At 36.9% G+C, this 25,811-nt stretch overlaps 6 protein-coding genes across 8 annotated transcripts in view; 3 read left to right on the top strand and 3 right to left on the bottom strand.

Annotated features, from left to right (window-relative positions):
* Positions 1-2,997, top strand: part of Poxn (paired box pox-neuro) — a 19,893-nt gene extending 16,896 nt beyond the window's left edge. Inside the window, exon 6 of the mRNA XM_018513448.1 lies at positions 4-2,997. Coding sequence (XP_018368950.1) covers positions 4-158 — 155 coding nt within the window. The 3' untranslated portion in view covers positions 159-2,997. The remainder of the gene's footprint in view (positions 1-3) is intronic.
* Positions 2,998-3,390: 393 nt separating this feature from the next.
* Positions 3,391-11,282, bottom strand: Lhfpl (LHFPL tetraspan subfamily member 5 protein). 2 transcript variants are annotated; one of them, XM_018513674.1, is made up of 7 exons: positions 11,221-11,282; positions 10,002-10,336; positions 9,419-9,774; positions 8,380-8,574; positions 5,268-5,355; positions 4,154-4,308; positions 3,787-4,019 (listed from the first exon to the last, which is right to left on the bottom strand). In XM_018513674.1, exons 3-7 carry the CDS (start codon positions 9,633-9,635, stop codon positions 3,787-3,789), a joined length of 888 nt encoding a protein of 295 aa, XP_018369176.1. In that variant the 5' UTR covers positions 9,636-9,774; positions 10,002-10,336; positions 11,221-11,282. The 2 variants fall into 2 exon arrangements, with proteins under 2 accessions (XP_018369175.1, XP_018369176.1); XM_018513673.1 differs by having other exon boundaries at positions 3,391-4,019; positions 9,419-10,336.
* A 176-nt stretch (positions 11,283-11,458) lies between these two features.
* On the top strand, positions 11,459-14,106 carry Prp38 (pre-mRNA processing factor 38). 2 transcript variants are annotated; one of them, XM_018513671.1, is made up of 4 exons: positions 11,459-11,536; positions 12,214-12,585; positions 12,736-13,103; positions 13,185-14,106. In XM_018513671.1, exons 2-4 carry the CDS (start codon positions 12,422-12,424, stop codon positions 13,574-13,576), a joined length of 924 nt encoding a protein of 307 aa, XP_018369173.1. In that variant the 5' UTR covers positions 11,459-11,536; positions 12,214-12,421; the 3' UTR covers positions 13,577-14,106. The 2 variants fall into 2 exon arrangements, with proteins under 2 accessions (XP_018369173.1, XP_018369172.1); XM_018513670.1 differs by lacking the exon at positions 11,459-11,536 and adding an exon at positions 11,707-11,809.
* Positions 14,107-14,156: 50 nt separating this feature from the next.
* On the bottom strand, positions 14,157-16,518 carry Mon1 (vacuolar fusion protein MON1 homolog). The gene is made up of 7 exons (XM_018513669.1): positions 16,100-16,518; positions 15,682-16,004; positions 15,367-15,610; positions 14,994-15,278; positions 14,708-14,898; positions 14,391-14,493; positions 14,157-14,315 (listed from the first exon to the last, which is right to left on the bottom strand). Exons 1-7 carry the CDS (start codon positions 16,385-16,387, stop codon positions 14,175-14,177), a joined length of 1,575 nt encoding a protein of 524 aa, XP_018369171.1. The 5' UTR covers positions 16,388-16,518; the 3' UTR covers positions 14,157-14,174.
* A 683-nt stretch (positions 16,519-17,201) lies between these two features.
* LOC108765056 (very-long-chain enoyl-CoA reductase) overlaps positions 17,202-25,811 on the top strand; it is a 97,923-nt gene continuing 89,313 nt past the window's right edge. Inside the window, exons 1-2 of the mRNA XM_018513554.1 lie at positions 17,202-17,323; positions 17,530-17,672. Of these exons, the coding sequence (XP_018369056.1) occupies positions 17,310-17,323; positions 17,530-17,672 (157 nt within the window). The 5' untranslated portion in view covers positions 17,202-17,309. The remainder of the gene's footprint in view (positions 17,324-17,529; positions 17,673-25,811) is intronic.
* Positions 22,746-25,811, bottom strand: part of LOC108765053 (facilitated trehalose transporter Tret1-2 homolog) — a 74,180-nt gene continuing 71,114 nt past the window's right edge. Inside the window, exons 7-9 of the mRNA XM_018513549.1 lie at positions 25,215-25,467; positions 24,722-25,062; positions 22,746-24,444 (exon numbers count right to left, since the gene is read on the bottom strand). Of these exons, the coding sequence (XP_018369051.1) occupies positions 24,307-24,444; positions 24,722-25,062; positions 25,215-25,467 (732 nt within the window). The 3' untranslated portion in view covers positions 22,746-24,306. The remainder of the gene's footprint in view (positions 24,445-24,721; positions 25,063-25,214; positions 25,468-25,811) is intronic.

The raw sequence follows: 25,811 nt of genomic DNA, 5'->3' as shown, positions 1-25,811 counted from the left end.
AAAAACCCCCCCCCCCCCAGCCGCAAAAGAAGAAGAATCCCTACTCGATAGAGGAGTTGCTCAAGAAGGATGAGAGCAAATCTGCGTCCAGAAGGCCGAGATTACCCAACATCGGCGTGGTCCAACCGTGCGGCATCATCGTAAGCAAGGAAATTTAAAAAATCTTCGATAAATCAATCTTATCCGAAGAGATGGAACGCTGTTGTCGGAGCAAATACATATCGCTTTGCGTTATGTGAAGTATGGACTATATCTAGATTCACCAGCCGTGAATTCTTGCTCGGACGGACATTATACAGTGTGAACGTACATCATTGGCCATAGGTACGTGTGTAGTATTATAACATTATTAACAGGTGTAAAGAAAAATCGTACGATATAAAATTCGATGAAAATTGAACATGGGGGTCGAAGTAACAGAAGATTGGTATCACTATTGCGACACGTGTACTTGAAAGTAATTTCTTTGCACCTGATGAATTGCCCTTGCGGATACAGTGAGAAGTAGCGAATGTCTTAGATGTCTAACGTCTAACTTAGAGTATCGACTAAGGAGTTTGATAGAAGAGTACCGACTAAGGAGTTTGATAGAAAATGGTTTTAGAAGCAAACGGTTTTTGAAGCTTCTTATTCCTCCTTTGAGAGAGATAGAGAGACAAAAAACATGGTTGTTCAGTGAAGTAAAATGAAAAGATAACGCCATATGTAATATTAGAATCGAAAAACTGTAGCGTCGATCATAACTTAGTGAATTATATGTAATCCTTGTGTAAGTTAACTTATAATTAAATTATTTTCATTCCTCCTGTTCCGCGTCGCTAATCTTGATCGCCGTTTCTTGCTGGCGATCGACACACGGCTGTTAACTGCTTCGAGAATCTAAGATTTCGCTTAACTCTGTAATTGCGTGCGGCTAGTTAAGATCGGCGAAAAAAAAAAAAAGAAAAGTGTTTGGAAATCCGGGAGAAGTTTCCAATACTTTCACTGATTTATCTTGAATAGTCGATCGCGAATCACTGGCGGTGAAATATTAATTAACGTTGCCAGTATTTCCGGACGGTAATTACTCTTGCCAATGCTGATGCAAAAAATTCAGCACTTCCAAGCCATCACGTCACGCAATAAAATTCGTACATTCCACCTTTGAGAGTCAAGACATAATTCGTCGACATAACTGTCGAGACAAAGGAAAACGCGCGATATAAAAGTTTCAAACAGCGGAAATGTTTTTTTTTTAATCTAGCTTAGCTCGAGCTGAATCTTGAAACGCGTCTTTGGCAGCCCGCTCGACGGTATCGCTCGGAAAAGAACGTCGAGCAGGCAATTATGCGTCCGTGTCTCCATTGTAGTTCGCACTTTAGAGCCCGGCGCAAAATAACCGCGCGATGCCGTTATACATGGCGCGGAGATCGGGCAATTAAATGAAAGCCTAATAAACGAACGGCTGTAAAGCACGCGGATGGAGACATACACGTAAGAAGCCGCGGTGGCGGCGCAGTAAAGTCATAAACGATTCGGTCGAGGGTGTCATACGTGGACACGCCGTGTGTATACCTTGTAAAATACGACGATACGTTGCTCGCGTAAAAAAAAAGGAATTAAATAACGGTGTTACCGAGCGGCCGGTAGGGCCTCCCCCAACTCCTTCTCCCTCTTCTCTACTCCTTTGCATTTACAACGTTGTAAACCTTTGTATCTCGTTCCTCATCGCGGACTAATTAATGCACTATAAAACTCTAGTACTTTATTGCCGAACGATTTGCTCGTTTTGTTCCCTCACGCCTGCCGATTGCATGCTCGCAGGCTATTTCGGGATGACATCTCGATCTTACAAGAAGCGTGGAAGGAATCTCGATTCTCGCGCTTCCTTTTATTTATGGTTCTTTCTTTGAAAAGATTCCGCCGCAAATCATCCCGAAAAACCGTACATGAAGGGAAACGCAGGGGACACACCCCTGTACTTACACTGGCTGTCTTATAAGCGGAAGCTAATACGCTAACGCTTGAACTTCCCTTTTATTTGCCATACACGGAGATTACTAGATCTTAAGATGAGTGTGGAACACGTTCTGAAAGGAAAAGGCCCGTTACTCGTGTAGGCATTTGCCTGAAATATTTATTTTAGATTTAGACGTTGTAAAATTTTATGAGCATTCCGTGCGTCAAACTATTCGTAATCTAGAAAAAGAGAAAATTAAAATTTGTGTATCTCTTATGGAATGTCAAAGATGATTTTTAGATATCTATTTGCCGCGAGATTTCGATTTCGCTGCACAGAATGCTCATACAGAAATCTGATAATTAGAATAATAGTTCTGTACAATAATAATTGCGCCCGAACAGTCTCGTTGGTCTGTAAACTTCAGAAAATGATCTCTTTAGAATTAGGAAAGAAAAAAATTAAGAAATTAAATCACGATTTAAATCAAATGGCGAAAACGATATTTAATTTAAATCGTGATTTAATTAACGACGTTAAAATAAAAAATGTTGAAAAAATTATGGATTCATTATAGCTCCAAGTTTTTTCGTCGCTGACCTACGGAGACCGTTGCGTAAAATTATGCAAGTTATCAATTAAATAATACTCGTAATATAAACTTATTCTGTATGATATCATTAAATACACTAGTCAAAATGATATATACCATGTTTATCTTGTACGTTTTTATGCCATGTTTCATGCATATACCAAAACGATTACAAAAAAATTACAGCGATACAAGAATAGTCGCGTACCAAAATACGCATCTTAGTCGATGCAGTCATCTTCGACAACTTTTATGTCTGACAGTTTATGAATAATTATTAAATTTTTTTGATATTATGATATTGCACACCACAGAATAGAATCTATTTACATACGAATTATGCTTTTTTATACATCATTCAATCGAAAGTTATAAATTGCGGAGTTGCATTTAATGTTCCATTAATGTTCCATTTAACTAAAATAGTAAACATTTCACAGAATAATAACTTAGTGATAAACAATTTAATTCATAATTATTATTAATACTACATCGTAAAGGCACATCATGGGTACTTAGAGACTTAAATAATTACATAATATGAATATATAAATTCCTCCGATAATACGGCATGGATTATAACATCTATAAAATTTGATAGTTTTCTTTTGAATTATCATTTAACGTACATTACGCAACATGATGTTTAGAGAACTTAATATATAGTATTAAAATAACATTGCTTGATTATAATTTTTTTAATTACATATGTTAATATATAAATACAAGTATGAGATTCTTAAGATAGAATTAAGAGAATATTTAACGGAAAAATATTCCATTTATCTTAATAAAAGGAATTATTTCACAAATTAATTAAATAATATTTAATTTTACGTTTAATAGATTTTTTTGTAATCTTTATTACCTTTGTAGTACTCGTACTAATTGTATATTTGTAAAAGATCAATATTCTAAGGAAGACAGCTCTTTGCGGTACATATTGATAAGATAGACTATACATCACATGGATGTGGAAATGTTCACGGCACAACAAATAATAATATTCAGTCATTAAATGAAGCTGTCAGTCGTATCTGTTTTATACATATAGCTTTATCGTTATGAACAGAAATTCTATTCTTCGAAACTTAATATCGCGAAAGCAATGGCCTAAGCAATTGCGTCCAAATCGCGCACATTCCATCAAAGTTTCATGCTCCGTTTCATCTTATGTACAATATAGCTTTTCCTTCAATTTCGTCAGCTATATACAGATCTATTTAATTCTTTGTATTCGCAGCGATCAGTCGTTTTAGAGCTGAAAGTTGTGCTGCGAATGATTGAGAGTATTTGTAGACATGGTGTGCGCTGGATGTGACGGCGCTGGTGTGTAGAGACTGTGATGCGAATGAGATTTTGCTCTAGAGAGCTCGCTATAACGGTCCTGTTCAGGTGGGGCAACTAGGAGAACAGGTCTCAAAGACAGGGATTTGCGAGAGCCAGCTACGCTTTGAGCTTCGTTCACATAGCCCGGATTTACTTCACCTAAAAATGAAAATTGACATACACTATTTCACATTGAAGATATAAAACGAACACGTATTCACAAATCGCAAAGATTTTAATAAAAATTGAAATGTTTGAGAAATAAGCATTTTTTAAAAATTACTATTAATCACCTTTGTACAAGGATCCATTATTGAAAGGTTCTGGTTGTAGCCTCACATGTCTGGAGGCTAAAATGAAGGCAAGAGCAGACAAAGTAGCTGCATCCAGAGCCGCAATTGCAGCGAGTGGTATTGCCCATCTCACAGCACAGGCACCAGGATTGTATCTGTCAAAAGAATAACTTCCTGAATGATATTTTTCTCACGTTCATTGTTATTGTGATTACGTTTCCAACTTTTAAGGCAATGCTCCTATTATTCATCGCTTCGCAATAATTTGCGTGCGAAAGGCGCGTCTAATTGAGATAATTAGTATTAGATTGTAAAGCTTCTAATAAGATGGACATTTCTTCACTAACTTTTTAAGTAGAATAGACTTTTTTTAAAGAAAGCTTCTTTTTTTAATCATAAATTAACAAAAAAGCACAAAAAGGTTTTTCGTGAATTCGCAAATGTAACTCTACATAAGATAGTAACAAAATTCTACTTATTTGGATACGGTCGAAGTCTCACTACAAATGTTTTAAAGCGTTTGAATAACTAATCAGAAAAAAGAATTTTACTAATTGACCAATCAAAGAATGATTTAAAACATTTGCAGCATCACATTGACTGTGTTCTTTATTAATTGCATAGACCTTATATAGATATGGATTGGCAATTGTTACAATTTCTGCATAAGAAACAGTGTTCAGTGGAGAGAGAAACATTTAGGTACTTCTCTTTTTCAAAGTCCGCAAATATACATTGCGCATGTCAGTTAAACATATAGCGTGTTAACGTTATACATCAAAGTTAAAAATACTATATTATTTACATGAAATTGTAGAAACCCTAATGAAACATATTCAATATATAATATACGTCAAACATGTACGAAACATATTCCTGGAGAGAGAAGTGTAAACGTAATCTTATTTATATTGCCAATTCATAATATATAAGATCTGTGGTTGATTCTATCCTTTCTTAAGAAGCCAAAATCGCAAATGTATAAGTGAAGTCATTCAAAAACATTTTTCATTTAGTTTCTTGTGTGTTGTGTTGTGTGTATTGTTGTGTGTGTGTTGTGTGTTGTGTTTTCATATCTTTTCCGTATACATATGCCCTTTGTACAAATACACACCTGGAAGCAGCTGCGCCGCATACGGCGCGAATCACCGGCGAGTCCCAGCCAAGAGGATAGATGCACACTCCGATCGCCATGCAGATTGCTGGAAAAAGACACCCGAAATATAATTATAGTTACATAACACGATCCATTTACATATCCAAAGACACCGTACTGAAAGCCGCTAGATAGATTATTAATGTTACTCGCGTTGCAACTTGTGTATTAACTTTTTCACTTTCTCGAGATAATTATACGGCGCAAAAGCGTGAAAAAAGTTCTACGATAAAGGCTATATGTTAAGAAATCAATGTTAGGACTTATTACGGCGGCAAAATCTAATACGCTTTAATAATAGAGACTCACTTATGGTTCAATTATTTTCATCTTTATGGTTCTATTATCGCAGTTACATGCAGTAGAGGCGTGCTCTCGCATTTACACGGACGTAATTGTGCAGGTGGCTATGCGGAGGCCGGTAGTGAAAGGGACTTGTGAACAACCGTAACTTTTCTGGGACTCGCTACGTTTACCAGCGAGCCGAGACGATATTGTTTCCCGGCGAACGAGCGATTTTAATGCGCGAATCATGCACAGTAGACGCGCGCTATGATTGTCTTCACAGAGCTCGGTTTCAATAATTTTCTTCGATTTCATTGCACTCCGTATTTCTGTACTTTCCATTTATTATCTATCTCGATAATGAATGAAAACCATTAATTTTCACTTTTACCTTTCATTATCCGCATTTTATAAACTTCTTCTTTTGGTAGTCTTTCATTTGATAATTTGAATCTATTTATTCTTGCTAATTCTGTTTAGCTTTTTAGCCTGTTATACAATATCCTGTGCGTGTTACTTGCTCTTTACACTTTCTAACGATTTTGTAATGCATATCGCAATCTTCCTGTATACTCCAGCTTTAGAGTCTGCTTCAAGTTGACGATAAACGTTACTACATTCTATGTATACAGATAATTTCTATAATCCATGTACTTGTGAAATGTCATTTATATAGTTTCTCATGGTGATACATTTGCCTCTTCATGTTTCACGCTATGTAATGAGCGCAACTTGGCGTATAACTTTCACTGTCGTGACTCGACGGTGCTTACTTGCAACGAATCGCTGACACTGCCGAAACTTTGCTACCAGGCTTGTGTAAGTTACGTTCGTTCGCCAGACGTTCGTTAAATGAAAATTGTACACTCGTCAACTTGTTAGTCAACATCCAGCGCATACCGTACAATTTTCGTGAATAACCGCGTTATTACGCGTTACCGAGAATTTATTCGTGTAAAAAGTGAATGAAGAATTTACTTCATTTGTAATCAGTAAAACGCGGTTCGACAACTTTAACCGACTAAACATGCAAATTAAGCGCATATTTTAGAGATACATACTTATGAATCATGAATATATATCTTATTACGTTTTCGTTAAATAAGTAGACCACCTAGTTGCAAAACTAATTAATTTCGATACAAATTAGCGATCGGAATTAGAATGCAATCTTGTGCAGAGAAATTCTCGGTAGATCAATATTCGGCGAGTCGATATATCGATTCGACCGACGGTTGCAGTTGGTTTACGTTAATCATAGAGGCGTTGACGAACGGTATATGCAGACTGGCTTAGGCACGTTATAACGGTCTATTCCACATTTCGCTGAGCCGCCACACGACTCGTCAGGGACCCACGGGCGACGATCAGCCACGATAACAATTGTAAAAGAACCTTCGAATGCCTAGATGCTGTGAAATACACAGCGCGTGCATTTCGAGATACACCGTGAAGCAGGAAAACACATCGCGTGTTCCAGTGACAAATGAAGTCATTCTCGACAATGTGCTTTAGAAATCACGACCCGGAAATGCTAAATGTTATACATGCATCCGGATAATGCAAAAGCTATCTGGAGAAAGTATCAGTGTGTTTAGCGTGAATGTGTTTTATTCGTTTCTAATTATATTAAGCAGAACACAACAACTGCATTTAAAGGAAGTCTGATTGTAAATCTGGAAGCAAAGTATCAGGCCTGCTTTTTTTTAGCTAAAGTTCTTGTGTGTCACGGTTCATCTTTTCTCTTCTTTCTTCAATTTAGAGACAAAAGAGAGAAAGGTGAACTGTGCAAAAAGTCCAACTAAAATAGAATAGATCTATTATATTGCGCAAGAAGTTCAGTTAAGAGGAATAGATTTATTGTATAGTAACGTTCTTTATTTTTTATTATTCTGAGAAGAAATATTTCAGAGTGCCCTTTTTATAATTTAAGTATGTATTAAAGAGGAAATAATACGTGCATTGAAAAGGAAATAATATGCATAAAACTGCCTAGTAACTCTCCTAACAATTCAGCCAACGTGGACGTCTCCGATGACACGTCATTCATCAATGAAGCAGTTATTCTTGCAATACCATTATTATTATTTCAGCCGTTACGCAAGCAACGTTGGACAATCCTCTGCGATTACTGTGCGCTTTCTAACCGAATAAAAAGATCGATGCGGTATTCACAAATATTCGAGTAACGAGAAATTGCGAATAACTTTTAATTATTTTGGCACACATATTTAACAAGTTTAACGAGATCTCTCCTACGAAATTTTTGCGAAAGTTTTCTCGCAAGCGCGGGACCATGACATGAGAGCAATTTCCGACAGCGACCGACGTCGTTTTAAAATCGTTATCTCCGCAGTCAGAGATGAAACTGATCGATAAAGAGTTCACCACAATAAAGCGCGTTAAACAGGGTGATTACTTCACTTCCCGGCCCCGCGCGAATGGGATCCGGCTCAGCGCATTAGCGTAATTTGCAATTGCATCTCGCTGATAAGGAATTACGATTGAGATTGCGAGTAACGGGCTGCGAGGATCAGCTTGGCTAATGTTGCGCTTTCTAAAGCAGACGCGTCAGTTGTGGAAAGTGTCTCGCGTGCACTTATCATTTGGCACTTAGGCAGATATTCATAATCGATTTTTACATTTAAAATAGTATTAAGTTGTCTGGAGCCAATTAGGGAGCTATATTAGCATCTTAAGATAGTCTTACTTAAGACGGTCTTAAAAACGGACTGTAAATGCCGGATTTAGAGATGCTTTCCGTGAGGCGGGACTGGATAATTACCTGACACCACTTGCATCCAAGCGCACATGTAGAACACGGTAGTGCTTTGACAAAAGAAGAACATGAGCATTGCGCAGATCGCCAGTAGCGCGATTATCACCGCGATGCCGACTAGAATCGTGCTGACTCGGAAAGGAACGTTGGCGATAGTCGACAGGTCGTCCAGCCGGCCGATACATTCCTCGCCTAACTCACCTACGTAATTATGAAACCGTTTGAATTAATAATGTAGCTTAAATAATTATTCCTCAGTCTTGGAATGTGGACTTGTAGTCATTATAAGGAAATACCAAGATTAGTAATTATATGTAAAATGTATGTAAAATGTATTTTTACGTTAAATTATAAACTGGAACTATTTTTATTTGTTATACCAAAGATAAATTAAATTATTTGCTACAACAACGATACAACTCAAAGAAACAAAGAGAGAGAGTTCCACAAAAATAAGTCTAAATATTTTAAATCGTTATAAGATTTGATAATATTAACTTTAAAATATAATTTTGGTATAATAACTAATTAAAGGAATAAAATTGTATGTCCTTTTTTTATTTTTCTATTTTTGCTTTTTTATAAGTAACTAAAAAATGGCAATTTTTTAGAAAACTTTGTTTCCTGAATTATGTGCCTGTTGTAACAAATGAGCGAAATAATTTCAAAATAATGTTTTTATTATTTTTGGTATGGCAATAAAAATAAATTTTTAAGTTGTAACAAATAAGCGATTTGCAGGCAGCCAAACAAATTTTCTTCTTGCTCTCTAAAACTTTTACAGTGAATTTCACTCTAAAAAGTGAAATCTCACTCTTAAAGATTGAAAATTGAGCCACTCCTTTCCAAGACTGGCACAGTTTTTACTCTTTACAGTGGATTCCATTCCAAATAATTTAGAGACAAAAAAATCAAAATAATGTCATATTGACTGAATCATGACAAAAAAATGACATAAATTCGATCGATATGACATTGAATTGACATTATTTTGACTTTCTTGTCCTTCTTGAATAAAAATAAGAATCGCAGTATACAAACGTACCATTTCCACCATAGCTGCACCTGGTCCACAGACCGAATCTTCCGGGATTCTCATGCTCCAAATCGCCGAGCCATTCCGGGGTGACAAACGCAACGACGCCGATAATGGCATAGCATATGGTGAAGATACCCCACAGCACGCCGATCGCTTTGGAATTGCGGATGTAATTAGTCGCATACATGTGCGAGGACTCGACGTATTCGATCTTTGAACCCATTTTGACAATCGTTGATTTCCCGTCAACGCAAACTCGATGTCCCAACCACCGGCACGTCGTTTAACAGTGATTCTTCCTCGCGTAACCGTTCGACCATAACATCGACTCCAGGAATTCCATACGCGGAACGGAGAGGCGACTGTGGAATTATAAACCGTTGATTAAATCGCGGAAGAGACCGAGAGATCCGCGGCGATTCCTCGCGCCGACTCGCGCGGTTATCACACCCGCGGCAGAAGGTCGTCGTTCTTGGAACGTCGTTCTCCACGAAGTCCAATTGTTCGACAACAATGGGATCGCCTTGTGCAAGACACGCGCGTTCGTTCGGAGGTAACTTATCGCACGAACAAAGAATACTTCACGTACTTTCGCTGGCAACACACAACTACGAGGATTCTACGCGATTAAGTCGTTCTCCCTCCGCAGATTGATTTTCTCCAGAATCGGGTAGGAACTTGTTTTTCTTCTTTGTTTCACAATAAATACGGATCTTCTGTTCACTTCCCAGCGTGTTTCTTCATCACCGGTCCCACTAGAATAAACGATCGCACGCTCGTATCCGCGTTAAACCAACGGCTGCGCCGTCCGTGACATTTACGATCTCGCGCGTTCAGGCACGTTCACCAATTGTTAGGTCAGCATCAATAGATACCTTTCTTTCGCTCGAGTGACGTGCCTTGGAACGAAGGACGTGGAATGAGCTGTTGACAAAATAAGGTCTTTTAATTCTGCTGAAATTTACTATACGATCATAATTTTTGGGTGAATATTAAAAAGCTCTAAAAAATAAAAAATTTTCATAGAAAAAAATCTTATACTGCAAACGAAGTCATCAAATATCAGTGAGAAAAATTTTTTAATAAAATATTAGTAAGAAAATAAATCACATTTTGAGTCGAGACTCATATAATCTAGTCAGGATTAAATAACACTTGCTAAGAGATAATTGTTTAATTTGGTTATGATTATATTATCCGGTCATTTCAATCTTGAATAAATTAACATAAGTTTAAATAAAATTTTAAATATTTTTTTTATTAATATTAACAAGAGGCGACAATTATAGTTCTTATTTTGTATTGGGCCATATCTGAACGCGCAAATTTTAAGTGATATTATTCGCCATCTTTAAATGTTTGTAATTTAAATATTATTACACTCATAAAAGAAGTGTTCAATTTTAAGATATTAAAATGTTTTATTCTTGTCTCCGTTTTTAAAACACTTAAAAATGTTTTAGTTTTAAACTTTTTCAATAAACAAAACACTATGTTCGAATTTAAAACATTAAAATATTTAAAATTTAGATCTTTTAAACATTTTAAACACTGAACGTTTTACACTGTATAGTTTCAACATTTTAGTATTACAATTTTTATTTTAAAATAAATAACCTTAGAAATGGTGTTGTTACAATTTTTATGGGACACCCTGTATATGTACGTATGTACACGTATTCAAAATCTAATCTGTTATCTCTAGACCTAAAAAATAAATAATCGCAACTATTGTTCTCTAATGATGATTAATATAGAACGTTTGACTGCGCGTGTGAATTTTCGCCCGGCGGAAAAAACCAACTTACCGTAACGGAGACGGCACTTCCTTGAGAATCTTGGATAAGTTCCAAAGTATACACTAATGACGTCAGCAATGCCAGGACCTTATCGGAATATGCGAAGGGAAAGAAAGCGAGCCAGGTGGAAGGCACGATTATAAAGCGACAAAACGTTACCGGCGCGATCACTGGTGCCTTGCTGCACGTCGCGAGGTTTTGCACATGCAGCTTACGGCACATGCGACGGACCACGGACGGCCGGCTACAAGGATGAGTGGAAAATGCGACTTGGTGGAAAGACGAGGAACGCGATACGGCGGCGCGCTTCAAGATGGCCGTTCAGGTGAGCCAGGTTGCCAGGTGAAGGTGCGAGGAAGGGAAATAGAAAGAGAGAAAGACAGAGAAGGAGTGAGACTCCGGAGAGAGGAGACTGTCGTGAGGGGTCCCCTCATGGACTCCAAGCAGTCCAAGCGGTCGTAAAGAGAAAGGTGACACCAAAAAGGTTGCACGCCGCTGTGTATTGCTCTTTGTCGGATTTCTCCGTCTGAACATAACGGGTTCATTCGTTGGACTTACAAATCTGAACAACTATTTTCTCTAGTTAAAATAAATATATGTACGTATGTATTATACTTAATATTATCTTAATCAATCAATAAAAAATATATTAATAATATATTTTAGATTTTTATAACGAGTCTTCAGAACGAAAGAGAAAATAATTTGACATATCTTCCTTGGAAATTGTATAAACAATATATTGTATATATCGATAAATAAAATTATTTATGCACATATATTGATTATGTATTTGTACATTTATAATGGACTTATTATAATAGATAGTAGAATACAAATGTTTTTCAGAGTTCTGAGAGAAAAACATCAACATTTTTTCATAAAAAAAAAAAATATTAAATCTTTCTTTAATTCAAAACTTTCGTACATAAAATTATCGAATATTTGCAAGTGAAATATTTTAAATAATTACACGTTAATAAAAACATATTTTTTATTCAGTTTCTGCGTTAGATAATTTTTGTGCACTGTTTATTCTCTTTTACCTGATTCGTGCGTCACCCATTGTCAAAAATGATTCAACGCAAAGTTTTTTATTATTCGCGCAAAATACATTTCTGGCGATTTAGCGTCCTCTGGTGACTTCCAACTGAAGATTGATAGCAAGAGTTGAATTAGTAGAATGTAGTTGAATCAGTTGAATTCGAAAATGGCAAACCGCACGGTAAAAGATGCTAAATCTATTCGCGGAACAAATCCACAATACTTGATTGAGAAGATTATCAGATCTCGGATATACGACTCTAAATACTGGAAAGAAGAATGTTTTGCTTTAACAGCCGAACTGTTAGTCGACAAGGCAATGGAGTTGAGGTTAGTAAAAGCAAAATATAACCTCTACACAATGATTTCTTTTGCTAATAATATTATTATTTTTATGTATTTAACAGATAAACTTATAGAAACAAATGTTAATACATGTAAAAAGTGTTTTTTTCTAATTGATTACATTTTTTCTTTTAGGTTTCTAGGAGGAGTTTATGGCGGTAATGTGAAGCCTACTCCTTTTCTTTGCCTCATATTGAAAATGCTCCAAATACAACCTGAGAAGGACATCATAGTTGAATTTATAAAGAACGAAGAGTTTAAATATGTTCGGGCTTTGGGTGCACTGTATATGAGATTAACTGGTTCTTCCCTCGACTGTTATAAATATCTCGAACCATTATTCAATGACAATAGAAAACTTAGAATTCAAAATAAACAGGGTGTATTCGAGCTTGTACACATGGACGAATTCATTGACATTCTTCTCAGGGATGAAAGGTGTTGTGACGTTATTTTACCAAGAATTCAAAAGAGGCACGTTTTAGAGGAAAATAATGAGTTAGGTATGTTAAGTATTTTCTATATATTAATGTTACTTTTATTCCTAGCCATCTTTTTATTATATATTTATTTATCTTATATAGAAGCGAAGATATCAGCATTGGAAGATGATATGGATGATGGTATTGAATCATCAGAGGAAGAAGAGATTCCACCGATTAAGGAATTACCACGTAAGAGACCGGATGATCACGAACGGGAAAGAGATCGTCACAGAGAAAGAGATAAGAGGCATTCTCGAACAGAGAAGAAATCCGATAAGGAGAAGCAAAGATCGAGAAGCAGAGAAAGGGACAGAGATAGAGACAGGAGAGAGCGTAAACGCAGTAAATCGCCAAAATCTCATTCAACATCGCACAAAGATAAGGACAGGGACAGAGATCGTCATAGAAGAGATGATAGAGAGAGGGAGAGAGAACGAGAAAGAGAAAGGGACCGTGATCGTAGAAGAGAACGCGACAGAATTAGACATTAAGATTAAGATTAAAGTGTGACGATATGGAAAATCTTTTGGTCAAATTTTATATGAGAAATGAATTGATAATATTTAACTTTTCTTATGCTCTTATCAATGGCTGCGTTCAGCAGAACGTTTATTTTGCAACTGCTGGAAGTTTTCTTCGCGCTGATTGAGTTATGCTTTTAGATCAAGGAGAATGGTCCTATCTCAGCAAAGAATCATAAAACGGTTGTGTTGTACTGAATACAGCCAATGCTCGTATATTTTTAGCGTCAGTATGTGACAAGAATTCGGTATTAAAACTACAACATGTACCCGGAATCGTATCTGTTGTAACATATTCAAATATATGTACATTTTCACATTATTTGTGTTATATTACAATTACTTTATTAAATAACAAAATAGCGATATCGATTATATACCAATGATTAATAATGGACGAATAATAACTATATTCCTGTCTTTTTTGGAACGTATATGTAATGAAGATGTTTTACTTTGGAATCCTTGATGCTTCTCACACATTTTCGAAATTTGATCGACAAATATTTCTATCAATTTTACATATTATCTTCTCTATGTATTTTGTGAAAACAAAATACTTGGCAATTTAAAACGTAGGAGAGTTTAGAATGAATAATCTCTCTTCTTCCTTTTTTATCCACTTTAATAGCTTGCTCACTGCCTCAATGGCATCTGGTTTCGTGACCAGAGGTTCAAATGTTACATATAATTCAAAACCAGAAGCCACCTAGAAATAATTTTCTTTTAAATTAAAGTAAAATTTGATCTCGCGATCAAATAGATCATATAAATTTTTACTTACCCATGCTAACATCGTCTCCTTATCTAACTGCTGAAATATAAGTTTCAAGGGTCGACTAGGAGAATGTAATCTGTGATGCAAACACTGATAAAGTCCCAATAATCTAAAAAAAATGTATTATTTTTATCACATAGATGTTACATCATTTATTTAAATTAAACAAGGACGAAAAACTCTTAATACACAAAAACAATCGAAATTAGAAAAAGCATGTAAGAAAATTAGAATATCTTAAGATTATTATATTGAATTTTTATATTTGACTCTTACATGCTCTTTCTAATTTCAACCGTTTATTTAAAAAAATCAATTTTTACCGTTCTATCTCGTCATCAGTTGTGTAAGGTGGTTGAACCCCAGGACTCCAGAATTGCGCGGTGCTTTTACATTTGTATAAAACGTGTCGCATCTCGGGTAACCCAATATCAGCAGTCGTTATCGTCGGTTTGTTCATGGACTCATTTATTGCTTCTAGACAATTTGTTCGCCGCAATTTCTCCACAATTTTCTATCAAACATTTAACATCAAATTGACATTCATATAAATGAGAGAGAGATTTCTCAATTTATTTAATCAATTTTATTTTCTCCAATAATCCTTACTTGTTTGGCTTCCGATAGCACGAAAAATACATCCCTATCAACGGTGAGTAGCAGTAAACATGCCTGGCAATCTTCTGCCAGATACGATACGTGACCGTGCATGTATCCGTTGGAATCAAATTTCGGTAGACATATTGGTGTCCAACTCTCAGCAGTTTTGAGCGACTCGGAACTGTCCACCAGATTTTGTATTATGTGTAGATCCATCGGATGCAGGAAAAATTTATTCATTCTAACTAGTGTAACCAACTGATTGTTAGCTAGAAGTATGGCAAATACTAAATTCTGAAAGACAAATTTCTCTTAATAAAGCAACATTTGAATTCATTCCAATTTCACAAATGTTTAGAATATTCCATAAATGCTTTTATACCTTGATCTTAGCACAAGTTTGAATAATGGTCTGTGTAATGGAACTTCTCATAGAAGGAAGTAAGGGCAAACATTTAATGGCTCCTAAAAAGAAAGCGGGCTCTCTGTCCATAAAGTTCAATAAATGATCTATCAGTCTTTCGCTACCACTTAATAACCTTCGTAGATCAAAGTTTCTTCTTTGATCGTATACTCTATTTAACTGAGACTGTGTCAACACAGAGATTATCTGATTATATACATATCTGGAATTAAATATGTATAAGTATCAGATATTTTATTAAAAAGCAAGAATATCATTTTAAGTAACATGTACGTTAATTGTAAAGTGAGCTGAGGTACGCTTTCCAAGGTTTTGGACACTGCTACTAAGATCAGTGGACCCTTCACAACAAAAACAAAGTTTGTGTCACCAGCGTGTACCGATCTAATCATATCGCTCCCAGCTTGAACAAATGACACTAAAGCTTGCATGACTCCCATAACTGTGACTAGTTTGTCTTCCGAACTGTATCTAGAATATATCGGTTTTCCCGCTTGGCTTAAAATAAAAATATGTTTTTTCTGTGCCAGCCACGCTTTGCAACGCAACGGGTCTCCATCTAGATTACTTTGGCCCAAACAATGTGCGACATCATCCTAAAATGTGACAATTCATCCGGTTTAATTTACAATATTGATGTGCATCCCAAATTTATGAAAAAACAGGCGATTCCGCACAAAAAAAGCCTAACCATCTCTGCGTCGTCCACGGAAAGGTTTTTCTCGGATTCTCCCGGATCGGCGGTAGTGGACGTCGTGGAATCGTCTTGCACAACGTCCTCCTGGATGTCGGAGATGGTGCTGGTGATACTGTCCTTCATCTGCCTGTCTTCGTCGATGCTGCCGCTCATCTCCTGCTCGTACTCGTCGAAGCTGTCAGTGGTGACGAGCATTGTCTCCGTAGAGGCGCCGGGCTCGATCCCGGGCTCGGCTATGCCGCTATCGATCGATTCGACAACGATCGGCTCCTTCGCGGCCATCTCTACAACCGAGAACGTCACGAACAAATCGCTATTCTGCGATCCTCGCTAGCGTTTGACATTTAACAGACACAGACTGACGAAGATCAACTGCCATTCCTTCCCATTGCTCGTTAATTCATCGCGGAACTACTAAGTGCGCTGCTGCTTGTTTGTTTATGTGGAGTTCGTTTACTGGCGCCTCTAAAACGTGCATGTTGAACTATGTAGTAACGAATATTTCCGGCGGATAACATATCAATAGTTATAGTTTCATAATATTTTTTAAATATAATTATTTTGTTCTATTATACGATTTAGATTATATTCTACAGAATATGGGTTATAAATATAAATAACTAAAAATTGGAGTAATTAAACCTGAAAAAGACAGCGAAAATATTAAAAATTTTATTAATATATTTTTATATTAATATATTTTTATAAATATTAAATATATTCTCTCAGAACGTGCCCCTATCTTCAATTTCTCATTCGACGCGTTTTTAGCGAAACAAAAAAATCTAAAATTAAAGACGAAGAGCGTCTTTTGAAAAAAACACCATATTTTTAATTAATCTTTTATTAATTTTTACTTATTTTATTTTTTAATATTAAAATATACTAATATGATAAATAATAATAACAATACTTATATTTTAAAATAATTAGACCTAAAATAAAAATAATGGATACAATATCGACGCTCTTCTCACGAATCCCTGAAACTTGGTGAAACGTTTCTCGATACAAAAATCAGATGGCGCGCCGGCGTGACATTGTTTCAAATCGCGCGCGAATTGCAGCCGACACGAACACGAGAACGAGACGACAGGACTGGACGAGACGCGCGACAAGTGTTCGCCGGGTAGCGACGTAGTGTCTGTCTTGCGACGTTTGTTCTATTCGGAATTCACTGTGTAATAACGACGCAGCTCACAGAATGGGTGTCACCGTGTAAGTAGTATTCGCGTCTTTAAACATTCACATGATTCTTCGTCGTACAATCAATCTCGAAAGAGAAATACGTTCATCGCGTCTCTCCGGCAGACGCGCCGAGGTTAGGTTATGTCGCACGCATGCCGCTGCGGGATAAGCGCTAATCGACAACACTCGTCTGAGTTTATAGCAGTGAAAGAATGATTTGCATATCCTGTCGACAGGTTGCAACAGTACCCGATGATCGAGAACCGGACCGGGCCGCAGACCATCGAGTTCCTGACGAAGAGGATCGTCGCTCTCGGCGCGGTGCAGGTGGGGCAGTTCCTGGTGGATTGCGAGACATACATGTCGGTGCCGCAGCTTGGTAAGTGCGTTTTCTGTACGCTATTTTGTATCCGCAAGTTTGACGGATTCGAAACTTTCATGTTCAGGTTTCATGTTCCTGCTCCGGTTGTTGTATCAGCTAGTACGCGACTATTGGCACAGATGGCCGTTGCTTGGCCGTTTAAAGATGCCTTTTGTTATTTGATATTGTTATTTGTGCAATTTTTGTTAACCCTTTGAGTATTGCGCGCCATTATGGACTTTTCTACAAGCGATTTTTTTAAACCTGCGACATACGATGCATATTTTCCTGTTTGCGTTTTAGTAAATATTAGAGATAATTCTGTGTTTTGTGTGGTGCAATTTCAGTAATTTTCTTTAAAAAACACAAGAAATTCAGCAGGAGAAAAAACATCTCATGCCGCAGGTTTTAGACGCGATATTTTCAGTGACTCGCTTGTTTACTTTACATTGAATGATCTGCGTTCAACAGAATGTTTATTTTCTTTTCGCGTTGAGGGAAAAAGAGACAAGATGTGTGAACTGTGTGCAAAAAGTTTAGCTAAAAAGAACAAATCTTTTAAGTATAGAAAGTGTACACCAGTTCAGCTATAAAAAGCAGACTTTATAAAGTTTTTCACAGCAGAGTTATTCGTACAACGAACTTGCTTTCGTAAAAGTACGTGCTCTCGCAAAAAGATAAAATCGATGTTTTCAATCCTGCTTCCAACTTTGAGAAATTGAACACATAAATTTTATTCGATACCTCTAAGAATCGATATTGTGTCAGTTTTCGAATTATTGAAAACTTTTAGAAGACATAAAATAAAACAAGAAATATGTAAGACTCGAAAACGATAAAAAAATAATAATGAACTTTTCGAATTATAAAATTATTAAACGATATTTAAAAAAAAACAATTTAAATAATTTTCTCTTTTTCTTATTTATTCTAGCCATGCAAATATTGATTTTTGTATACAATTTAACGATATTTTTAAAAACACTTTAGATGTCATAAAACTCTTAAAATTTTCACAGAAAAACTTTTCCACTTCCAAATGTGAGAGATTTATTGAATCTTTTCTAGGTTTTGTAGAGTCATTGTTTCAAGAAGTCATTGTTTAAAGAATTTATGAGATTCAGGCAACGAATTAATAAAAACACTTGTTTTTTTCTCATAATTCGTCTTTTCTTTTGGCGTTTATACATTTGTATATAGGTCTCTATACAAACACGCAAGTGTTGGTTCCGCCAGAAGTGTCATTAGCGATTGTATATTCGATACGTTATTTATTATTTCTAGAGAGATGTAAACGCAAACGCTAACAAAAATCACTTAAGTACAATACTTATACGTAACATAAATACACGATATTGCCGAGGGTGTGGATCTACCCTCCTAAAATAAATCGTCGTGTCGGCAAGATCACGTTTGTGCTACCTCATATTATTTTAATTAACGAACGTAATGGCCGGCTTCTGAAATAAATCAAAGAATTCCCGTTACTTGGTGTTTTCGTTACATCGAAGAGAAAGCGTAGGAGAATCGATATTTTCTATATTCGATGATAGAATTCGAGTTCGTATTCGCGAGAAACCGACGCACAGTCTTGTCTCACTTCTTGCACAGAAATCATTCTTATATATTTTATACAATATTATATTCCATCGCGTTATACAAGAGATTGATTTCTCTGTTGCATCGCATTGAAGATGCGACGTTTATAGAGAGTATAATCTAAATATTAACTCTATGAAGGTACAAATACACCAGCTATGTATTCCTAGGCATCATTACAAAAATATTAAATCTAGCAAGCGAAGCTAAACGTGGCTCGTTATAGACAAGATCGGTGTATATGCATATATATTTATTTCTTCTTATTTATTCTGTTCTCTTTCCTCTTTTTCTTTCTCTTTCTCTTTTTCTCTTTCTTTTTCTTCATTGAAAATACGTCTTCATAATTTTTTTTAATATCTGTGATGATATAATATAAGATTTAATCATCTTAGCGACGGCCAGCGCTAATTTCCATTTGAACTATTTATTGTCGATAAATTGTATAGTGAATTTATTGTCGTTAAGTAGAATTATAACGTGATTCTTTCCATAAAGCTTTCTCATCACGTCCGAATAATATAATATATCGCGTGTAATAACATATGTATATAAATTCGAATTCCTAGATTGAATCCCTATTTGCTGTAATCTGATTGCACGCGCTAATTATGCACCTTTAATTCGCTAATGCAGATTAATATCTCAATCTCGAGTTATAGTCTTCGCCAACCTCTAATGTTTGCCATTTTTGTTTCGCATAAAAGGGGAATAAAGGAATAAATCTACATGCGTGGCGTATGTCTAAAAGCTGTCATCGTCACCCGCAATTATACGCACACTCATCCGCGAGTTTTCTTGCACACGAACACATACATATCCGCGTACGCGATATACAGACATTTTATCGGGACTATCGTGATCCTAAACGTGCAGTAATGCGAAATCTTGATCCTGAATTTCACTATTACCGCTATATATTACGATAAATTTTCAATTCACGAGAGTGCACAGTGCAGATTTTTGTTTTATATAGTTTAACATATCTACAAGGGAAAGGAGAGATTTTCTTTTTTTTTTCTTATTACATGGAAGATCTGACGCAAGGTAGTCGCTGTGAATATATAATATGCCACTCGGCAAATAGTAAAGCTCGCTTATTCGGCGCGGTATACTAAGAACGAGATAATCTTATCGAGAACTTTTTTATGGTTTACGTAAAATTCGGAAGTTAATCGTATATCTTATGTACACTCGTTTCACGAGCATTGCACCGCGTTAAAATTAATTATAGACATTACCCAATACTGCATCCAAGCCCTTGAGCATAAAATATACAATGCTTTGAAAATATATATACCACTGTAGAATGACTTTCACTAACTTAAACATTCAAAAATGTGTTACTAATTCAACAAATTATAGTCTCACATTTTAGATAATTGATTATTTCTTGTAGCAAAAATATAATTTGATTACCAACGCTTACACTTAATATAAAAAAAATGAAAAATAATCGTACTAAAATTTTTTCACAATAAAGTATTAATTGGGATACGCTGGTATATATTTTTTCAAGACACTTTATGTAACATATTTAGCAAGATATTTTTGTTGATATAGGAAGGTGCGTGTACTCGCTTCTTGTAGACAGTAATGCCGATACCGAAATATTATTTCTCTTATACGTGATATGTCGTTTTTTGAATTTACGATTTCGACGTTGTCAATATAATTTTCCTCGCGTACCGCATACGCGTAATTTATATTATTATATGTATAAAAAATGGAATGTATTTTTTACGAATCAATATATAGTTTTGCGCAAACGCAGATTTTTCTCTCCCTCGCATCGCATCGATCGATCACTGTCTACAGAAACACGCGGAAATATTTAAGTACAGGAATTTAATGTGCTTCCGCGACTTTCATACACTTCGTTACGTATAGGATATGGCAGGGATATGACTCACGGGTTCGATAGATAATTACAGATGTGATAGTTTCTGTTTGCGCGACCCACGCGACGAAAAATTTCCTCCTCGTATCGTATTTGTCTCTCAAATTAAATTCTTTATATTACGTTCGGCATTTTGTTTTTCGTTGATATTATATATATATAGTTTCGATAGATATTTTAAGGAATTTTTTTTTCCCGCGTGGATTATCACAGATATACAAGCTGTGATCCGCAAAGTGTAGTCAACTTCTAACAAATACTTTGTCATGTGAATCGCTCTCTCTCTCTCTCTCTCTCTCTCTCTCTCTCTCTCTCTCTCTCTCAACGTTATTCTACAAACTATATAAAAATATAAAATACGTACATCATTATGGAGACTTTCGTCTAATCGCGACTCCGCCATTCGAATGGCTACATTATTGAGAAATGCAGGAAATCGTCGAAAGCAGAAGACTTAGATAAATAATCAAGATTAGTTATACAGATGAGAGATTCATCCTCGATCCCGATATTTAGTGTTAGGTATAGCTGCTTTCAACATTACACGTAGTACATATGCATTAATATTTTCATAAAGCTAATAGTACCGAATTTCGCTCTACCGGCTTCGCGAAATTAGTAATTTGTGGTATTGTCGGGAATTTGTTTATCGGCTATATCGCATCGTATCGTCACTAATTGCGTAAGTTCCACGAATACGATAGAGATATATATGTATATAATATACAATAACCAATGTACACAATACGCATCTTATATGAAACATATGTAGATATATCTACAAATCGATATTGTCATAGTTAAGTCAATGATGCCTGTGCTATGCAGCGAGGCTTCGTTATCCTGAAGTTAGCAAAAGGTATTTTGCTTACGTCCGCGAAAGTATACTCTATATATTGTCGTAAACTTGTTTCATAACGCGAATGCCCCTGCAGCACATTAGCTGTAAAAAACATCGTTTTTAGCGTTGGTAATTGTCTTTTACCTTTTCTCTCGAGGCTTATCGCGATATTCTCGAAAGAAATGGTGCTCGAACACCATTAACGGCTGAAAATATAGCTGCAGAAATTATTGCAACTCATTGCATATACTACTTTACAGAAAGACTAGCTTGGCAGTCTACGAGCAGTCTATCGAGCCTATTCTAAGGACTCTGTTAATTTTTAATTGTTTACTTGTGGTATACACATTTTTTTCGCGTAAAATATTGTCGCGCTTTTTTCTTTGAAAAGTACGGTATGATAGCATTGCCTCTTGACTTGAGTAAGCCTTGAATATTAAAAACTTATTAGTAAAGAATATAATTCAATTTGAGGAAAACCGTATTTCCGGAAATTAATATAAAGTTGCAGATAATACGATAAGCATAAAATAGTTACACGGTGCGATTTTACGTAGATCTAATCTGATGCTAGTATTTATTTAGATATTATTTGGTATGGTTTTTGATCATTTTTTACAATTATCCTTTATATCTTCAAAAACATCTCAATGAGATACGATAGTTAGTGTGGAATGAGCATAACAATTTATGTCGTTTACTAAAAAAAATTTAATCTAGCTCTGTAAGATGATTTCTGAAAGGAAAAAAAGTGATATCACGTTTTTTTTGGAGCAGAAGTTACTATACATAAGAAGTTACTATTTAAAGCTCGATGATATAATTTCATTATCAGTCGAGAAACGATTTAATTATTAAAGCCAGACGTGAAGGCAATTTGTGATTCGGTTACTCGGTTATTTTTTTTTTTTATACAGATCTGTTTTTTCCTCACGCAAGTATCCTCTTTACATCCTGATAAAGATATGTTATCATTAAGAAGATATGAATTTGAAGGGATTTTTTTTCTGTAGTACGATCTACTGCTGATAAATTTTGTAATTATCAGTTCAACACAAAACCCTATGCCATTTTATCGAGTAGAAAATACTTCCGCTCGTTAAATGCATCCGGAACAAAAGATTCGAAACGACCAATCGGCCATATGCGCATTTCTGCTTGAGATCGTGAGCCATGGGTATCGATGGACGGTCTATCGATGAGAGAACCCCCGACCGCTCGTTTGTATCGCTTTTCTTTTTAGATCATAAGTAGCACGTCTTATAGTAGATAAAGGCGACCGTATCCTTGCCGAATGTTCTACATTCTCTCTCATAGTGTACTTGACCTGGTCCATATCTATTGCCTCGCGGATACTTATCTAATCTCGACAGGCTTCTGCAGAGTTTGAGATAATCGTCGTCGAAGGGTGATTCGCCCTCCTTTCGACGATACCTGTTACGTCGACGATAATTGTCGTCGAGTCTCCCCTCTCGAGTATCGTTCCCACCGCGAGCGGATGGGAGGAGATACGCGACGTCATCGAGTTCCAAATCCGTTAGATCCTGCAGACTCTTCGGATACGTGCGCCGTCGTTCTCCCTCCGGGGAGTCGCGTGCTTGATCCTTAAAGTTGATGGTCCTGCTGCGCCGCGGTAGGGTCGAGTAATACGGCCTCTCGTCTCCACCATGATTGATGCCGTTTCTTAGAATCGGCTTGGAGACATACAGACCTCCCCTCGCGAGGTCCAAGTCTCGTCTCCAGGTGTCCGCCGCGTCGTAATCCGTTTCTGCGTACTCGCGCCTGTTGGCACGACGGGGCTCCGTCGCGTTGAAACGACGAACGTAACTCGCGTCTGCTCGCATTGGGTCCCGGGGATAAGTGCTGTTGGAGTACGCCACGCGTTTCTTCTGACCGCCGTTCCTCCGTAGCCGCTCGTAATCGAGACTCTCGTGCTGGCGACGACGGGTCTCGCTCGTTTCTCGATCAACCCTCGACGGAGGGTTATTCCTGATCACGTCGCCGTTAATCCCGAGCGTGTCGCGACACGGCGTTTCGTCGACCGAGCGACGAATCGGTAGCAAACCGCGAGACTGCATAAAGCTCTCCACGTTTCTACCGATTCTATTGGTCTTCTCGGCGAAGATACCGCAGTAATCCGACAATTTGCGGTGAGCGACGCGCGCAGACGGCATCGCGATGCTGGAAGTCGCTATTGACGGATCGTTGCGGTAGAGATCCCGCGGATCGTGCTCGTTCGGATAAGCACCACCCGGTAAAGGCTTGTTCGCCTTCTCTAAGTTCGAGAGACCCCCCGTCAGCGAGGCCTTATACTACCGTGCTTGCGCATAATCCGGATTCATCTCGTCCAGCTGCTTGCCCTTCGTCTCAGGCACGCAGCAGACTACGAAGCACAATCCGCAGACCGCCACGGCGGCGTAAAACCAAAAGGCTCCATGTAGACCGAGACTCTAAAAAGAGAACAAGTTCTCACAACTTCAGTTATTAATTGCATGATTACAAAAGTTCGTCGTTGATTAATTGTAGAGAATAATATTGTATGAATAAAATGTAATATCTGGGCAAATTACTTCAGCAAAATAATGTTACTTAAAACGCCATGTTCCTCCTTATGAATTTTCTCGTTTAAAATCTTACCTCGAAGAATCTTGAACTTAGTTTCTAACTTAGTCTTTACAGTCTAAGTAACTTGTTAATATCTTAAAAAGAAAATGAAAACCTCCTCACCTGCTGGAAGTCCATAAAGAGCTTGATCCCGAAAAACGCGCAAAAGTAGCTAAAGCTCGTGCTAATGCTGGAGCCGAGGCCGCGGTACTCCAGCGGAAACAGTTCGCCAATCAATAGCCAAGAAATTGGCGATATGCCCAGGGCGAGGGCAGTCGTGAACACGAGTACGCAGAGTAGCGGTATCCAGTCGTGCTGGCCCACCACCGCCGAGTCCACGTAGCCAAGATTTTGCGTTTGAGACACGTAATACGCGTAGCTACCGAAACCGGCGAGCGCCAGTGACATGAAAACGGTGCTGGCTATCAAAAGCGGTAGTCTGCCGACTATGTCAATCAAAAATCCTGCGAGTGATATAAATTCGGTTAAGTGTGATTAACGCAAATATCTCTAATAAGAAAGAGAATAATTTATTTTATTCACATTATAATCTTATTAATTATGGAATTTAATTTTATCGGTTATTACCGATATTGTTTGAAATTGTTTGATGTACCTGACAGTAAAGAAGCCAATAGCTGTACAAATCCGATCGCTATGGTCGCTCCGTGAGGATTCATTCCACCTAGGGTCTGACGAAAAATAAGTACCGCGTAATAATTAAACGCATTCGCGCCGGAGAATCGTTGGAAGAACATCAGACCGCATGTGATAGCGATGGGTTTGTATAGTCTCGGTGTAAACATGCTGTTCTTAAAACTTAGCTCATACTGCTTAGCCCTCGAAGCCAGAATATTCGTTTTGATGACCTGAAGGCATATCGTTAATTGCAAATTTATATCGAACCTCGTTTGCGATTGATGCTCGTTGATTTGCGTCGAGAGAGATATGAGAAGACAGCCGCTCTATTCACTGTTAGATTATCAAAGGAGTAATAGTAACCCAGTCCCTTTTGCTATTTTTATAATAACTGTCGTATACATCAAAATGTAAATCAATCTGGTTAGTTTCGACGCAAACAACATTTATATTAACGTATTCACTTGATAAATAATAAATTAATAATGAGTCGAGCTTAATACATTTGAGTCGAATTTAATTTTCTTGGGTTAAATTATTTAACTCTCTTCTCTCTCTCTCTTCTCTTCTCTCC

This window comes from Trachymyrmex cornetzi, unplaced genomic scaffold, assembly GCF_001594075.2.
Source record: "Trachymyrmex cornetzi isolate Tcor2-1 unplaced genomic scaffold, Tcor1.1 scaffold47, whole genome shotgun sequence".
In the NCBI taxonomy this organism is placed as follows: Eukaryota; Metazoa; Arthropoda; class Insecta; order Hymenoptera; family Formicidae; genus Trachymyrmex; species Trachymyrmex cornetzi.
This window is presented reverse-complemented; position numbering and strand designations above follow the sequence as displayed.

Coding starts and splice junctions, on each gene's coding strand:
- Lhfpl (XM_018513673.1), bottom strand. CDS start 9,635: ATGGGTTCAAAGATCGAATACGTCGAGTCCTCGCACATGTATGCGACT. Junction 5,356..8,379: donor TTGGATGCAAGTGGTGTCAG/GTAATTATCCAG, acceptor GTCTTTTTCCAG/CAATCTGCATGGCGATCGGA. Junction 4,020..4,153: donor TAATGGATCCTTGTACAAAG/GTGATTAATAGT, acceptor TTTCATTTTTAG/GTGAAGTAAATCCGGGCTAT.
- Prp38 (XM_018513671.1), top strand. CDS start 12,422: ATGGCAAACCGCACGGTAAAAGATGCTAAATCTATTCGCGGAACAAAT. Junction 12,586..12,735: donor GACAAGGCAATGGAGTTGAG/GTTAGTAAAAGC, acceptor TTTTTCTTTTAG/GTTTCTAGGAGGAGTTTATG. Junction 13,104..13,184: donor AGAGGAAAATAATGAGTTAG/GTATGTTAAGTA, acceptor TATCTTATATAG/AAGCGAAGATATCAGCATTG.
- Mon1 (XM_018513669.1), bottom strand. CDS start 16,387: ATGGCCGCGAAGGAGCCGATCGTTGTCGAATCGATCGATAGCGGCATA. Junction 14,494..14,707: donor ACTGATGACGAGATAGAACG/GTAAAAATTGAT, acceptor CATTTTTTTTAG/ATTATTGGGACTTTATCAGT. Junction 14,316..14,390: donor AGGAGACGATGTTAGCATGG/GTAAGTAAAAAT, acceptor AATTATTTCTAG/GTGGCTTCTGGTTTTGAATT.